Below are 18,465 nucleotides of genomic sequence, written 5' to 3'. Positions count from 1 at the left end.
TGTGAATTATGTGTCCTGCTTTCACAGCCCTCATCAGACACTGTGATAATCACCCATATCTATAACAATCAATTGTCTCGTTCTCTCTTATCCTTCACTGCTCTCCAATGTTATTACATATCTCTACAGCCATTCACAGTGAAATTGGCACATGAAGGAGACAGGTGGTCCAATTATGCATGTGTGCGTGCGCGTGCGTGCGCGTGCGTGTGTGTGTGTGTGTGTGTGTGTGTGTGTGTGTGTGTGTGTGTGTGTGTGTAGAATGTCACCAGTAAACTCAGCCAACATTCTGGGAATGCGTTCTGTGATAATAAGAGCTCATGTGTTTCACAGCCACTCTCTGCTGCTCTCCTCCCAATCCTCAATATATCTCGGCCAATTCCTGTAATACACATTGGACGACATTCTTCTACCATCATCTGGGTAGATAGTCCTGTGGCAGTCCACTGAAATTCCTCTTCTGCAATGCCTGGTCTACACTATGAATGAACGAGTCAATCATCCTTCTCATACTGGGACTAAAGGGGTCAAAGGATGGCTGCTGGGCCGCTGAGCGCTTGAAATGGCCATCCTGGTTACTCTGGGCACACAGTAGCCTGTCCTCAGTCATGGTGACATTTAGAAAGGAGGTAATGAGGCGGAGCTGGGGGAAGAGTGCTCTCTGCAACTCCTCATAGTGTACAACTAGCAGGCGTCGGCCAAACTTCAGCCAACTCAGAGCATGGGATGCCCACCAGGGGGCGTAGCTGTCAACAAATTCTGGCCAGTCTGCAGGAAGAGAAAATAGAAAAGCAGGTATTGGTGAGAAGAAACTTGCATGTACAACATCAGGATAAGCCTTTAACAAGCATGGTTCAAATCAGTGATTCACAAACTTTTTCTTGTCGAGTTAAAATTGTTTAAAGAATATTCACAATTTGTCACAATTTGTAAAGATTATTTTGTAAATAGCACATCTATGTGCATGCTCACAACGCCTCGCATCACGACTCGTTGTGAACTTGTAGATCAGCTGTTTTCGAATATATAGTGGTTAAACAGTTTTAGCTATATTTAGCTATATTAACTCATTTTGCTGGGGACACGCTCTAGTGTTCGACATTAGTTTTTGAAGGTACTCTGTAGCTGAAAGACTTTAAAGGGGTAGTTCACCCAAAATAAATCTTATTTTCTATCAATTACACACCCCATGAAACATTGAATTCATAGAGATAGTTGGACCAATAATTACCGGCGGAAAGATGGTAATGTATCCGGTTGGAGACTTAAAGGAGACTCTTTGAGTCTCCTACCGGAGAGACTGCCGGTCATCAAATTATTGGCTTAGGAATGCGATCTTCTGGGCATTTTGACCTTTTGGATTTTTCTGTTGGGTTTTTGAGTTTCAATAAATTCAGAATTTCCTCTGCATCTGAGCTTCCAACCCTTTTTGTATTTTTACGGTTACCAACCCTGACACTGACTGAAAATGTAATGATGATGCTTAGGTATTATCATTATAAAGCTATGTTGCTGCTGTTCTACATACAGCCAAACAGTTGAAGAAATCGCAGATTGAGGCTTTAACTTTGCATTTATGGAATTTCTGAGCCTATTCATGTTTATGGAACATGCTTCTAAACACGTATTCTATTGCTAGCTAGTCTATTGCAAGAATAGCCGATCTACGGGATCCAACACGTTGCAGGCGCGACTTGTTGTGAGCTTGTCGATCCGCTATTTTTGGTGCGCGACATGCTTTCATATAAGACATGCTGGCTTCTATAGAATCCAAATGACTGAAATCAGTCGTGACGACTGAGAACTTTAATCTATGGATACTGACCATGATACTGACATGATACCTACCATGGTACTGACGTGGTACTGACCGTGGCACTGACCACCTATTCCTTGGCATGGAAATGTTACTTTGGGAAGCACTGGCTTCTATTACCTTTGCTCTTCCACTGTGCTTCAGTGGCATGGCCCAAGTGTCCCGCGCACTTGCGGTTAAATTCCGCCATGAGGGACCGGTACGGGTTCCGGATCAGCAGGAGGGCAGAGTCAAACATCTCGATCTCTTTCTGGCCGCTCTCGTGGGTCTTTACGCATAAACTGCGGCCACTCCTCCAGTAGTCCTTCTCCCCTTTAAAACCTATAGGAGACACACCGCATGAAGACATTAATGGGACATCCCAAATACTCGTAGTCATTTGATACCTCGTTCAAACTGAACACCTTAACATTAACGGGAAAGCATCTGTGTCATTTTAGATTTTAGCTATATCTTAACCACTTTAACCATTATTTTATACTTTGGCTATTTTCTTTTAGAAAAAACGTGAAAGTTTATGCAAATCCTTGAATATTTTCTTTAAGCAAATATTTTTTAACTCAAATCTTTGCTTCTACATATAATTTTAGGGGTCCTTGACTGAGCCCAACTGATATAACAACATACGTTCTTCAGAAAACTGTAAGGATTTAGAAGACATTTGTAGAATCGGCCTAATCTAAATTAGAATCTTAATGGGTTAAAAGAGTGTTAGCTATGATAGTGTGAACATTTACGGGTCAAGTTTTGCACTCTCAGAGTTAAATTACTTGGGCCGTCCAACACCAAGAGCAATGACTATAATATATATATTTTTTAAATATGGTATATCATTTAAAATATTGTTCTAAAGGGCTTTTCAGACGGGAAGCGACCGACGCACCTAGTCATTCATTTTCAATGAGAGGCGAGTGGGCAGGTAGGAGATGAGGGCAATCTGACAGGCGGAGTGGCAAGCGGGCGCACCCCCGTGAAGCTGTCATGTTCGTGCTTGTTTCAAGCACACGCCCGCCCACGACAAGAGCTGGATTGTGGTCAACTTCTTTTTACGCAGATTTTACTGGATTTTTACTGTGTGCACACTGTGGAATTTGACTTTCAAATACAGCTCTATCCGCCAAGGACAAATTTGACACAGCTGAAGCAGGCGCCTGGAGTTTTACTCGCAGAGCGATTGTCTCTGTGTATTCGCATGAGAAGTGCAGTGCGACCCCCGCTGATCCGAGCGCGAAGGCAGGCGTTTTCCGTCTGAAAAGTCCTAAACTCAAGTGGATGCACTGCGAAGTCCACAGACACCGCAACTATAACGACAACGACAGTGGTGAACTATATAACTATAACCTGAATTTACAGGGTGTTATGTTCGACATATCACTCAAGTTCAACACGTTTACAGAACGTTATGGTTCATCAGTGGGGATGCTCACATCATCATCGTTAGTTATGGTTATATTTATACAGTAGTTATCATTCTTGGGACACTAACGTTGAAAATTGCCACACCATCACTAACGTTGGGTATATTTTACCCGATATAATAAATTCCATAAAAAATATTTCTCATCAAAATATATATTATATATATATATAAGTACAACAATACATGGCAAATTGAGGTACTCTTCTTTAATATTTAAACATGAAATTTCACAAAAAAACGAGGACCCAAGGACCCGCCCACCTCAGACATCAGCAACATTATGAAAATGATATAATTACAATTGTTCGGGTGATATTCACCCAACGTTAGTGTTCTGGGGCTAACACAAAGCCTTCCCCTACCTCTGTTGTATAGTGTGCCATCGAAATAGAAGCTGCCGGTGTAGTAGCCTGTCACGAGCTCAATCAGGTGGCGTACCCAGGTGTTGCCTGCGCCGGGGAAACTGGAGAGAGCCACCAGGGAGCTGGTCCTCTGAGGCAGAAACATCCTCTCTTTGCACCTGGAATCTTGAAGGACACATTTGAGTATGTCAGGTTCAGTTATGAAACTGCATGATGAAACAATAACAGAGCGCATCATAGATTGTGTGGATGTCTTAAATAAACTGGGATTTGTAAAAAAAAAACAAAAAAACAACAACAACAACCTTAAAACACAGTAAAATCATCAGTGTTCCATTTGCAACTCAGAGAATATACAAATATTATATTTGTACACTCTCAGATTTTAATTAAAGCATTTAATGAATTAAACATTATTTCAACCAATCTGAGTACAGTATGTTAATACAATATAACTAGCAGTGTTTGGAGGTGGTCTCCCGACAATTCCATTGAGAAATTTAGACCCTAGTGTTGTGCAGTAGTTGGCAACTAGTACTGCCTGAAGCTCATGGCACAATATCTCCCCTGACCAAGCAGGCGTGCCTATTTGCCAGAGTAGTGGAAATTGTCGTTGTAGAAACTTTCATCTGGGAGACAGCAGGTTCATATATTGGGTAAGACATACAAGTTATGGACTGCAACACTGTGAGAATTGACTTAAAAGAAATAATCCAGCTCTTAGCACCAATGCAGAAACAATAAGGAGGCGTGTCTCACCGAGCATTGGCGTATGGTAGACCTGGTACGCCTGGTACTCATCATCACTTGATGGTGTAGGCATGGATGTGTTGGTGTGGTTCAGGACAGTGCTGCCCACACATGGCTGGTCCTGAGGCTGCAGGCTCAGATTGAACAAAGAGGACGTCCATGTGCAGAAACAATGGGGCTTCATTAACACAGCCAGCGGCAGCTCCTACGAAACACAATCACGAGATGGTCTGGGTTTATGAATCTCATTCTTATGCTTATTTCCCCTGGGCTGTAGTTCACACTGGGTTTATGTGTCAGCTTCATTATTGTTAATTCCTTTTTTCTTTTCTTTTGAATTATCACATTTTAAGATGCTCAATGAAACGATGCAAACTACAAAGGCTTTGGTAATTATGCACTGAGAGTTGTATACTGTATGCTCTCTCTCTCTCTCTCTCTCTCTCTCTCTCTCTCTGGCACACACACACACACACACACACACACACACACACACACACACACACATATTGAATGAGAATTATTCACAGTATACCAGCCTTTTCCTGTTGAAATGAATCCAATCCGAAGGACTGATTCAAATGAACATCTATTAATCATTAGAGACCCATTAAACCTTGAACAGTCAACAGTGTTCAAGAACCCGTGTCTCTCAACACAGATCCCATTCACATCTACAGGGAGCAAAGACACAGTATGCCCTCTTAGGAGAGGAAGGAAGGGTCTCAGAAAACTGCAATAGATTAATGGTTGCCGACATTTTTAATTCCAAGGACCCCAAATTTATAAAATTATTTTTTTTATTTATTAAATAAATTAGACCATTATGGACCCCCATAACGAGAATGTAAAAATGGAACCAAATGGCCCGTGGTTTCATTTGTACACTGTCAGAGTTACAGACCGGTAAGGGTCCACTTAGTTCCTAACTATAAATCATTTAGCTGGGGACCCCCTGGCACCCCCCCCAAGGACCCCTGCTGGGTATAGACAACAGAAATTAAATAGACCACTGGTAATCTTTGAAGAACTAACACATCACATCGCCATGCGTTGTGAGCTTGTAGATCGGCTATTTTCGGCACGTGACACCGCCGTACAACAATGTATCAATCAGGCTTAATGCGAACCTTATCTGTGCAGGTCTCGATGCAGGACTGTGTAGTTAGGTTAGGTTGAAGAGAGTAGACCGGGAAGGATCTGACGGCACTCTTTGGCATCTTGAAGCAGCCACTGTAGTGGACATTTCTGACTGGAAAAGGAAATAAGGAAATAGAAACACGGCACTCTCATCGTCACGCAGCCAACCATCATTCAAGTGTCCTGTTCTATTTTTTAAAAGCCAGTTAATTTGTAAAATGGTGCAACAATTGTTGAATTTTTATTAATGTAATTCATCAGCAAAACATTTATGATAAACACAAAAAAGTGAGTAATGTAGAGGATTGATGAATTGAACGATTTCCGTAAAATTGCTCCGCTTATTGTACATGGTCAAACCCAAGCTATTGACAGGAAGCATTTTATTTTGATTTGATTTCTCCTTAGGTCATTTCCACACCATTTCACTTGCCATCCTCTAAAGCAGGGCTACTCAACTTAAGATGGCTCAGGGGCCACTCAGAAAAATACCAAAAGTCCAAGGGCCGCAAGCTAAAAATGTCTGTCCTATTTTGGATTTTTCGATTTTGTAACACACTACACATTGTTATTGTTATAAGAAAATGTACATATGACATATGAAATAATACAATTTCACCATATGAAATAAGGGACACCTATCCTGTGCGCGCGGCCAAAAAAATTGGGGGTCAAACCCCCCCCAAAAAACTGAAATGGATAGAAAACTATGCATTATACTTGTAACAATTGACGCACCTGTAAATGTCTGTCACGTTTTTGAAAAAAAATGAAGCAACCCATATGAAATGTATATTTTTATCCTGTGCTTAAAAAAAGCACATGATTTTTTTTGACCACGAGGGGCCGCAGAGACGCTGCGTTGGGGCCGCATGCGGCCCGCGGGCCGCGGGTTGAGTAGCGCTGCTCTAAAGTGTAACGCATCACATTTGGTGCTGATAGGTTTGGAAAACAAATGCAACACATTTAAGTCACTGAACTGTGTATCCTGAGGATATTTGACTCACATTTCCTGTGGCCTGGGAGCTGCTCTTCCACCTTGTATATGGAGAGGCGCCCCACGCCCCCACAGGCAGACCCCCTCTCCCCACGGCACACCAGACTACAGTCCTCTTCTGGGACCCTTGGACTGCTGATACGGTTTCCACAGTGGCACTCAGCTCCAAATTCCAGACCTGCAAACCGGTACCCACTGTATGCACACACACGCACACGCACACGCACACGCACACGCACACGCACACGCACACGCATTTGAGCCCACTATGCTATAGCCCCAGGGCAATCATAACTTTAAGCTATTGGCCTTAGGCTGCGCTATCTCATATTGCACCCAAGGTAACGTTCAAATCCTTCAATTAATTCAGACTTCAATTAAACCCACCATCCAGACCCAGTGATATTAGTGAGCATTACTAATTTGGCATATACTGTATGTATTATATGTGTATAATAATCAGCTGTAGACTGAGGTCACCTCTAATGACTCTACAGGATTTAGTCTAAATCCTTCTTTTGAGCGTTTCATGTCCTCTTAGCTATCTCCTTTTAACTGGTCTGCATTGATATCAAACTGGACTCCTTTTCTGTGTGAGTGGGCCGGAGATGTAAACAGAAACTAGTCCAGGTAGATCTATTTATTATCTGCGCTATACTTTTTTTGTTTCTGAGGGAAATCAAAAGCTGTCTGAGATAAAAAAAACTATCTGTATATTATGTTGAGCTTACTTTCCAAAAGCCACCTACTCTTCGAGATTATGTTGCAATGAAGTGCAATAGCAACTGTGGCTATACAATGTAAAATCCTCAGTGTTCATTTATCCCTGTATAACTCTGAGTTAAATGAACACTGAGGGTTTTACTGTGTACACCACCATTTTACAGCTACAAATTACGGCTTAACTGATGTCATCAGAGAAATTCACAATGTGTCCATTAGAAAGGATGTCACATATCCTCGCTAGTGTCCTTGTTTGCTCTCTATCGTCACCTCATTAAGCTTCTTAATACATACACACCTCCTTCATTCTGCTGTGACAGCTCAAGCCTTCAGTCCTAGCCATCCCCGCCTCTCTCAACCCCCTCATCTTTTACTGTCATCCAGCCACCTGGCGCTCCACTGGCACACAGGAGCCATTCATCCAGAAGACTGAGAGCCAAAGCGTTTACTCAAACAGCAGGCCCACTGTGGGTCCATTCACAGGAGCCTTACTGGGAATGCATTACCTTTCTGAGCAGGTGTCTTGACACAAAGAGCTGGTCATTTTGCGCAGGTCGTACAGCACAGTTCCTCCCAGGGCGCGCTCGTTTGCGTCATGCAGGAAGCAACCAATGTAGGTCCCTTGAGGTAAAAACAAACCAGTCAGAGAATCCTCCACATTAAGTTGTTTTGATCCATAGAGAACTTATCTCACAAAGTTATAAACATTAGACCTATTTCATCCCACGGGGGAAATACCTCTTTTACTTTCACCCAGCTGAGTGCGGAGGAGCGCAGGGGGGGGAGCAGTTATGGGTTAAGTGTCTTACTAAGGGACACCTCAACACATGGCCCGGGGTCTAACCTAGGACCTTCTGTTTCCCAGGCGGGCTCTATACTCGTTCTATGTGCCGTTCCCCCCCCCCACGCTGTTAAGGGAGGAACAATTTAAACATTTAATGTGAGCAAGTGCGTGTTTGTTGAGTGCATTATGCTGTTAGATTGGTTAGTCGTAAAGGAGGGGGGTCGCGAGACTTAGTCATGTCTTTTTTTAAGGTTGCCAGCCAAAAAGGTGAGAACCACTGTCTTAAAAAGCTACGCCGTAATGACAATCAAATGTGCTTGCATGCAGCTTTTATAATCTAGCACACAGAAATGTGATGGACATGGGGTTGCTTAAGACATGAACCATTCGCTATGTAGTAGACTAAGATCAATTGTACCACATATCAAATGTACTGTATCTGTGTTATGAAAGAGTACTTTGCATAATTCTATATTTATTATAAGAGATTTGTTTTGACATAGTGTGACCCTCCAACGAATTATTCAAGACTATTAGTCAAGATTATTCAAGAAGGAAAATGGCCTTGGAGATCCATAACAATGTTCTCCTTTAAACATTTCATTATTTATAGTGCAAAACAAAAAACAAAACAAAAAATGAGACTGTAGGTCTATTTTTGTATACTTACAGATGCCAAATCTAAAATTCAAACAGTGTTGTAAGACGTGCATGTCAGTACACAGTAAAGTCCTATTTTATCCATTTGTAACTCTGAGACTGTACAAATGTCATCCATTTGGTGACATTTTACACTCTCAGAGTTAAATTAACATTAACGATTTAACTGTGTGAGGTGGCTGTGATGCGTCAGGAAAGTACTACATGGACAAGAAGATGGCAAGCGATGAACCATGAAATGTGTAAAAAAAAAAAAAAAAAAGCCTGAGTAGTGGCCTCAGCATATCGTTGCTGTCGGGCAGAAACCTTGTATGTCAATAATTCAACTTTTTATGTTTTTTTGTAAATTAATTAATGCCGCACTTCGTCATGCTCATTGTCACACGCAAGTAGCAAAAATAGCCGATCTACAAGCTCACAACGAGTTGTGAGCTTGTAGGTCGGCTATTTTTGCTATTTCTGAACATTTAAACGTTTAAAGTGAAAGTGGTTAAGTGTGTGAGTTTGTTTTTATAAATATTGAAAAGGGTTTGACTAAATAATAACTACATTTCTTTTTCATTTTCCTGGAAAGTAACAGTTTTGGAGATATGAGGTTTCCACCCGACAGTGACGATATCAATATCATGATTCAATCAGCCTCCGTTGTCCTCCCCTGCCTGAGGCCCTGTGTCCACTGGAGACCTGTAAAAACAGAGCTGGTGCAGTTTTGTCTTTCATTTTCTAAGGTGAGAAGCTCATTCATCCGTGAGGGGACTCGGAGCAGAGCCGCTGCTCCTTTGTGTAGAAAGGAGCCAGTCGAGGTGGTTCAGGCATCTATTAAGGATGCCTCCTGGTCACCTCCCCAGGGAGGTTTTCCAGGCACGCCCGGCCGGGAGGAGGCCACAGGGCAGACCGAGGAGCAGGTGGGGGGGCTTACATCTCCACACTGGCCAGGGAACCTCTGGATCTCCCAACCAGAGCTGGATAATGAGGCTCAGGGAAAATGGACGTCTAGGATCCCCTGCTGGAACTTCTACCTCCGTAACCCGACTTCGGATAAAAGGTTGAAGATGGATGGGTGGATGATTTTCTATGGGAAGGTACTGTAGCACTGCTCATGTACTGTACAGTGTACAGTGCTCATGTCTCAAAACAAGCAACCTGGCATCTTTTTAACACTAACAGTTGAAACGATTACAACTTTGAGCTCAACGCTCAAAGTAGTCACCTCATCAATGTCACCTCAGAGCACCTTAGAAGAGCATCAAGCAAACTCATGAAGCAACTCAACTTGACAACGGATAGGCGCACGGTGCTAAGAAAAGAGGATGACGCAGGTCTCTGACACACAAGGCTGAATTACCATTTTACCCCCTTGCTGCGGATAGCAACAAGAGGTGGTTTTAGTGGTGACTGAGGGATGCAGCTCAAATACTAAAGTCTTTTTTCATAAACTAGATATTGCTAGATATTGCTAGATATATCCAAGAAATGTGATTGGATTGAGAATATCAGTGTGAGGAAAAAGGCAAAGAATGAGGTGGACATGTGTGCACTGTGCGCACACTAACGTCCATAGGGTTTTGAAGGCAAGTCTCTCTACTGGATCCTGAATGTTATCACAGGCATGAGATTTAATTTGATTTGTATAGCACATTTCAACAACAAGGCAATTCAATGTGCTTCAATGAGCAAGGGGAGGGCTTCAAGATGACTGTAGGTCAAGAGGGGAGATCTTTGGACAACTCATGCTACTTGGGACTAGATAGACCCTAGCTGCACCACCTACTGTACTCCATCATACAGCAGTGTCGCACAAAAGTAGTGAAAATAGCCGATCTACAAGCTCACAACGCGCTTGTCTGCTTTTTTTTTTAAATGAAAAAAGTGGTTTGTGTCTGTGGGGTTTATAAATAGGGCTCTATTTTTGTTCGAAGATCTTAAACCCACTATTTGGGGATTTAGCATTGCGCAAGGGGCGTTCCCGTGAAAAAGTTGCTATCTTCGGACACCAGCCTTATCCCTACCCGTTACATTATGCATAGGTGTGGTTTGGGCGTTACAATAATAAACCCAATCACCGTGCCAGATGCCATTGCTTTTAAGAGAAGACAGCACAAGCCATTATCCCCAATTCAATCTTACGCTCTCTCCCTCTCTGCCCAGGGAAGAGAGATGTTGCCTTGGAATAAAATTATATTTGATACACAGAATTATCACTCACACATGGCTGGTTATAGAGAACTTTAAATTACAGTAATCTGCTTGTGTTCTGGATTAGTTAACGAAATGGTCTGGTGTGGTTATAGCAAACGCAGATCAAACGACATTGTATTAGTCTTTGATAAGCTTAACTGGCAACTGCTGATAAAAACACAATTTATTGACACAAAGAATTTACAGTCACACTTTTGTGGATTACAGTAAAATTGTAATGACAATCACATTCACAATCACTTAATGCCGACATGAACTCTACAGCCGCATAACGTTGGCTTTGATTGCCTTTCAATAAAACTATATTTCATAGACATAAGTATCACCTACATGTTACTGATTATAGAGAATGTTATATTATTGTAAACCATTCATTATTTCCTGCGCAATGGATGAATACAACTGAAGTGTGTCATTTGGAGAGCATGGCATCGCGTGCAGCACACGTCTTTCTTTGAATATCATCTTATCTTATCCTATAATACAATTGGCATAACTGCCCATGCGCGAAGTGCCACTGCCTGCAGTTTGTTTGGCTGCAGTTTATTGCCTGCAGTTTATTTGTAATACAACGCAAAACTGCGCATGCGTGGACGTGCCTCTGCAGTTTGCGAGGGATCTTCCCTCCATCTTTCACCGTGCGGGAGATCAGTGTTGCGAGAGCACGCTTCCCCCTGCACGCTGTGCTCCATTCTCTCACACACACACACACACACACACACACACACACACACACACACACACACACACACACACACACACACACACAACTGAACGCTTTTGTGGGTCTTTGCGAAATCCCGAAGTGGAGTTTTGGTCATTGGAACGGTGATGCACGTCACCCGTTTGTGAAGTGCGTATTTTCAAACCCTGGAGTGGATTTAGGAGAGTGTCAGAGTGTTTGTGTTGGAGCGCCTCAGTGCGGCTGCAGAGTTCATGTGCAACCTCTTGCATGCGTGGCTGTGGCTTTACAGTTTTTCGTTTTCCTTCAAGGTTCAAGGTTCAACTTTATTGTCAACAATACCATTTACAAGTAAAAGGCACGTGAAATTCATTGTGCGCTATAAAACCAACACAGCAGCTACAGTCTCAGTAATTCCACATTTAGACTCATTGTTATGTTATTATGAAACTAAGCTGCTTAATAATAAAACATGTATAAGATCAAAAACTACCTACAGTAAGTGCAAAAAGCGCATGTGCAAACTGCATTGTCATAGATATAATACATTAGCCACAGACATATGGCCATATAGTCCGGGCCATGTAGTGTTCAGTGTGTGTTCAAGAGTCTTATGGTGGCCAAGAAGAAAGTACTCCATAGTCTTTGTGTGTGGCTAGCAAGGCTGAGATACCGCTTGCCTGGCCGCGGCCGCAGTGCTGGCCTGAACAGGCTGTGGCTGGGATGGTGGACGTCCCCAACAATGCGTTCAGCCTTGGCCACGCATCGCCTCTCGTATATTCCCTGGAGGGAGGGAAGCTCACCTCCGACTATGCGCTGGGCTGACCGCACTACTCTCTGTAGTGCCTTCTGTTGAAGGACAGTGCAGCTCCCGTACCATACGATGAAACCACCCGTCAGGATGCTCTCAATGGTGCAGTTGTAGAAGGACCTCAGGATACGGGGGCTGACCCTGAACTTCTTCAGGCGCCGTAAGCAGTACAGGCGTTGTTGTGCCTTTTTCACCACATGAGTGGTGTGAGTGTTCCACTTAAGGTCGTCGTCAATGTGAATGCCGAGGAATTTAAACCCACTGACTCTCTCCACTGCAACTCCATCGATGTGGATTGGCGTGTGCTCCCTCCTTGGCCTCCTGAAGTCAACAATTAGCTCCTTGGTCTTTCCCGCGTTGAGAGCTAGGTTGTTCTCCCGACACCACAGCGCCAGTGTATTGACCTCATCTCTATAGGCCGTCTCATTGGCGTCAGTGATCAGCCCCATGACTGTAGTGTCGTCGGCGTACTTAATGATGGTATTGCAGCCGTGCGTGGACATACAGTCATGGGTGTACAAGGAGTAAAGGAGGGGGCTGAGCACACAGCCCTGGGGTGCACCGGTATTGAGGGTCATTGGGTCTGATGTTATGTTACCCATCCGCACCACCTGACCACGGTTCGACAGAAAGTTCAGTACCCACCTGCACATGGTCGGGTGCAGGCCTAGGTCTCTGAGCTTCATGTCTAGTCTTGCAGGGACAATTGTATTGAAGGCTGAGCTGAAGTCCACGAACAGCATCCGCACGTACCTGTTGTTACTCCCTCTCGCATCCAAGTGATTGAGTGCAGTGTGGAGAGCCATGGCCACTGCATCCTCGGTTGATGGCCATGGCTCTCCACACTGCACTGTGTCTGTAGGTCTCCAGGGACCCCCAAGGGTCTCCAGGGAACCCCCAAGGGTCTCGTGGGACCCAAGGGGTCCGCTATGTTTCGTGGGGGTCCGAAGGGCTCCACGATGTTTCGTGGGATCTGCGATGCGAAGTGGACGACGCGTCACGCTAGACGTGACTTCTAGTATAAACACAATTGACACAAGGAATTGACACTCACTTCTGCTGATTATAGGACAATTAAAATCACAGAGATTCTTTGAGAATTACGATAGAGGGAGACCTCGAATGTTGTGACGTTGTGCACCCGGCCGACTCCCGACATGTCCATCGCGGGCGCGCTCTGCCAAACGAATTTGGCATAGCTGGTGGTTTTAGAATCCACTATGCGCTTTCCCAAATGTGTGTGGGCAAGATAGCAATTTTAGAGAAAGCGCAACAACACGCCCACGGGCACACCTCCAGGCACAAATAACGGAGTCGGCATAATGAATAGCGGGCATAGCGGCCGCAAGATACCGTTTAGGGACAGTGCCAGCTCCCTTGTGCGTAATTCACGGGTAGTGCCAACGGGTAAGGCACTGGCGAAAATAAGGCCCATAGCCTATTGAACCAATGAAAATATTAACAAGAGCTTGTGACTAAATAATAATCTCTTGGAACACAGGTTATTTTTTCCATTTCCACTAAAGTAACAGTTTTGGACATACAAAGTTGCTGCCTGACAGCGATGATATGAATCACTAACTGCCTAAAAGACGTGACAGAAGAACCAACATAAAGATGATCGATTACAGGCTTTACTAGTAAATTAACCCACAATAAATATTCATTATTCAATAAACCCTATAGTGACCAGGGGTCCCGCAGGGGTTTGTACTTGGGTCTCCTCCTTTTTTCCCTCTACACCAAATCTCTTTGCCGAAAATAGCCGATTTACAGGCTCACAAAAGGTCGCAACGTGATGCGTTGTGAGCTTGTGATCCGCTATTTTCACCAAATGTTCGCTCCCAGAATAATGTGGTTAAATATAAGCGCTCAATCTGCAAACTCGAGTTTTCCTTGTGAGTTAAGAATTTAATTACTACTGTTAAATTACTGATGCACTGTATTATTCAGAGTACAATAGAACAATAATAACAAATAGTAAACTTATGGCAGTCAACCACAAACCATATTTTTGCAGAATGTTCATCTATTTTCACCAGATGTTGTCTATTTTGACCTATTATGACATGCCCAGAATAGGGACGCTAGGATTCGTGTGGTTAAAGTATAGTAACATGCACGTGCATGTGAGTTAAGAAGGGCTGGTGATGAGGAGAAGAAATAACAGCTGCATGTGTCATTAACATCTCATTTGTGAGGGGTTTACATGGCACTGACATTGCGTGGATTCAACACATTTCACCAGAGTAGTCTGTCTGCACCTCGGTATAGATTCTATTCAGAGTGATGTACAAACTCCTTTTTTTAAACAATGTGCCTAAAGAAAGACTATGACCGAAAGCTTGCTATAAAAACAATACAAAATCAGATTTTTAAAACTGTGACATTTTCACATTCTGGCGTCAATTGCTAAATATACTGTGCACTTAACCTATATAACACACACACGCGCATACGCACACACGCGCACGCACACACACACACACACACACACACACACACACACACACACACACACACACACACACACACACACACACATTAAAGGAAAGTGCACATCAGCCATTTTGAGAGCTGATCACCAGTGCTTAGTTTTGAAAGCCTTGTTAACAAACTATTCTACCGGAACATACTGTATGCAAGAACAATTCTTATTTGAATGACACCATTACGTTTGAATCATACAGAAGGCAAAAGTTGCTGAAGGCCAAATTAATATTTTTTGCCTGTTGACAGTTTATTAAATAGAAAAGGTTACCTTGATTTTTTTTCTTCCTTTTCTTTTTGGCAGGAGCTACAGTACATTGTGTCGTGTCAGAGTAACATTTTAGAGTGCAGTTGTGAGACCGATCAGAATTTCATTTGAGGGGCTTTTAACCACTTATCCCTGGCATCCCTATTTTGGGGATATTTTTATTTTATTTCTTAGAACATTTCAAAATAATTCAAAAAAGATCGCTTTTCATCGTACAATGACGTATATAGGGCTAATTGGTTCAGAATGTGCTGCAGGTTCCAGTCCTGCTGGGTGTTTTGGCCTTCAGCAACTTTTGTCTAGTGCATGATTCAAACTTAATGGTGTCATTCAAATCAAAAGCACAAAACGACAGAATCTTTCCAAAAGTCTACTTCTGTGCTCACCCGCCTTGGCCGTTGATTTTGAGATATCAGACTATCTTTCGTACATGTATGATGTACAAGAATAATCAGTTCCAGTGAAATGTCTCATAAATCTATTATGAAACATTTATAAATTATTAAAACCCGCAATTGTTTATTCATGAATGTGTAACGAAGCTTAATACAAATATGATATGTAAACCCCCTTACAAAGAGTGTGTTGCCACTTGCTGCGGGCCAGCGGAGCTCAAAAAGTAAATGATGAAAATATACAAGAAAACAACCTTGTATATTTTTACTCTCATATATTATTCATGAGGAAAAACAATATCTAAGTCCGCAGACCTTCAGCGAGGTGTTCATAACTCACACATCCTACTTTTCTACAACTTTTTTTTCAGATACATACAAGAATGGTTTTCTGAGACAGATCTTTTTTATGTCCTTTTACTGAAAACACATTTCAGTATGAATTATCAGTTTTGGTTGTATACACCATTATCGTGTTAACAATAACATGATATGAAAGTATCATTAGAAACCTGTTATGGTGCTGAAGAGAGTATTTATCCCCATTCATACTTCGTCATACGATGGTGTCGCGCGTCGCAAATGGCCGACCTACAAGCTCACAACGCGTTGCATCCGCAGCGCTTTGTGCGCTTGTAGGTCTGCTATTTTCAAGAATAAATTAGGCTTAAGACAGTAATTGGTACCTTTGTGTCTGCCACTCCGGCGGAGGGAAACTCTCTGCTCAGGACTCTCTGGAACAGGGCTGTGAAACCAGCGCCTGTGCAAGTGCTGGACCCCCATTCTTCGGGACGCAGGCCAGTGTGGCCCTGCCTTCACACCCGCTCCTGACAAAGCCTGCATTTCTGCCCACCTCGAACGCGCTCCCACGCCCAGGCCTGCCATCCTGAGGGCAGTGGGGGGTGCTGCCAGCGACAGCAGAGGCGGGAGGTTGACAGGGCTTGGTTGGGCTACTCTGAGGCTGGAGCGCTGTAGGAGCAGGATGCTGCCCGCCATCAGATAGGCAATGCCGAGGAACAACAGTAACATCTGAGCCCGCCTCAGAAAACAGTGCAGCCTGTAGAGAGCCACCAGCATTCCCACAACGTTCTGTTCTTGCTCTGTTTCTCAGTCCACTGGACGGCCACTCCACCGGGATCTAGAACTTCATCGTGGTTTTCAGTACGACCTCGTAATCTCGTAAAGGCATGACGCATCTGGGAGCAGGCGTACACATGGTTTCAAACAGCCGAAGCTTTGGTGCTTCATTGCCATGCTTCCTAATTCCTTGGATGTGTCACAGCAGGGATGGACATTCCCACCAAGGCAAAAGGTCAGAGAGGCCTCAGAGTAGATCCTTTGGAAAACCTGAGACACAAGAGAACAGGCAGCTGGATTTAAAATAGCAGCGTATTTATCTTTATATGAGCATGATCAAAAACTGTGGGTAGGACTATAGGAAAGCATGCCTGGTGGATTAGAACCACAGCTCAAGGCTGACATTTGTGTCTGTGTATTCTGTCTTTCAGCATAATCAGCAATGCGTATTTTTCATCAATGTTCAAGGTTCCCCTGTTAGCCCAGCATGCAGGCCCAGTTGACCTTCAGTTTTTCAGAGTCTGTCCTTAAAATTATTCTCCAGCTTCATTGCTATAATTATTTTGTCTGAGGAAATGAGCCAGGGTTCCTTTTGATGAGCAAAATTCATTCATTGAGACTTGATAAAATACAGTATATGACGACTAGTATCAAAAGATGTTTTGCATACATTTTTGGGGTCAGAAGATTTTCAAGATTGATTCTAGATCATCAATCATCATTTAATACAGCACAATACATCTCAGCCAATGACCCACTTATCACCATGAAAGCATGTTATCATGTGATAAAAAGCTGTCCAGGGAGAGTATTAAGGGTGCTTATGAAACAGGGATTTCATAGCAGTATGCAGAAAATATCTGGCCTCATCTGTAGAAAAACAACCAGACCAATATTATGCATGCATGGTGACTAATTGAAGAATGATCTGCCAACTGCTGAATATTTTAAAACTATCCCACCTACGCACAGAAACTGGAATATGTTATGCTTGGTGGTGCAATGTATTCTCATGAACAATCATGATAAAAAAAAAAAAAAACATGCAAAAGTAATTGGAGAAAAGACAAGCAATGCATTGTCGCACGCTAAACGAAGTCTGATTGGGTCCCATGTGCTTTTCTCCTGTCACGATTGCCCAATGCGACCTCCCCTTCGCATTGCTACTCATGTGTCACATTATGTTTTAACTCAGTGGTTCTCAACCTGTGGGTCGGGGCCCCCAGGGGGGTCCCCACATGATTTTTGAGGGGTCCCCAGATGACAGCGAAGTGACAATTTTACATTACTGCATCAAAAGCAATCAACAAACTACTATAAAAACCGGTCAAACATTGGCCAAATAGCATTGGCCAAATAGCCAACTTGGCCAAATAGCCGATCTACAAGCTTGTAGATCGGCTATTTTCACAATATTTATCTGTGGAAACGAGTCAAACTAAATGTAATGCCTCAACTCCTACAATTCCAAGTGCTTGTCAGGGTGGGGGACTCCCCAGTTCAAATATGATTATTGTGGGGGGGTCCCCCCACTTCAAATATGGTTATTGTGGGGGGTCGCGGCCTGAAAAGGCTGAGAACCAATGTTGTAATTATAAACAGGTCGATTTATGCTCACTGTTTCTCATCAGAACAGCCTTCAGAGACAGCCATGCCCTTCTAGACCATACTTTTAATGTAGGCCTAATAATCTCTCTCTGGAACCTATAAAGTAGGCTAACGGGCTCCAGAGGATAGAAGCAACAGTTTGCACACAGATCGAGCAGTCTCTATAGACTGTCTTTCAGCGATCAAGCGAACTTCGCTTAACTTAAAATATTCCATAATAAATTAACTTGTTGCAATATTAAATAGTCCTACATTAAGGTTATACACCGAGTCTGTATGGTTT

At 43.1% G+C, this 18,465-nt stretch overlaps 1 protein-coding gene across 1 annotated transcript; it reads right to left on the bottom strand.

The window, feature by feature from the left end:
* Positions 1 to 360: 360 nt before the first annotated feature.
* On the bottom strand, positions 361 to 16,574 carry LOC308090512 (sialate:O-sulfotransferase 1-like; the record flags this gene model as incomplete). The annotated part of the gene is made up of 8 exons (XM_080435718.1): positions 361 to 768; positions 1,937 to 2,137; positions 3,599 to 3,763; positions 4,358 to 4,553; positions 5,479 to 5,600; positions 6,496 to 6,680; positions 7,715 to 7,829; positions 16,184 to 16,574. 8 exons carry the CDS (start codon positions 16,572 to 16,574, stop codon positions 416 to 418), a joined length of 1,728 nt encoding a protein of 575 aa, XP_080291844.1. The 3' UTR covers positions 361 to 415.
* Positions 16,575 to 18,465: the final 1,891 nt, after the last annotated feature.

This window comes from Gymnoscopelus braueri, assembly GCF_963280865.1.
Source record: "Gymnoscopelus braueri genome assembly, chromosome: 8".
Classification (NCBI taxonomy): Eukaryota; Metazoa; Chordata; class Actinopteri; order Myctophiformes; family Myctophidae; genus Gymnoscopelus; species Gymnoscopelus braueri.
This window is presented reverse-complemented; position numbering and strand designations above follow the sequence as displayed.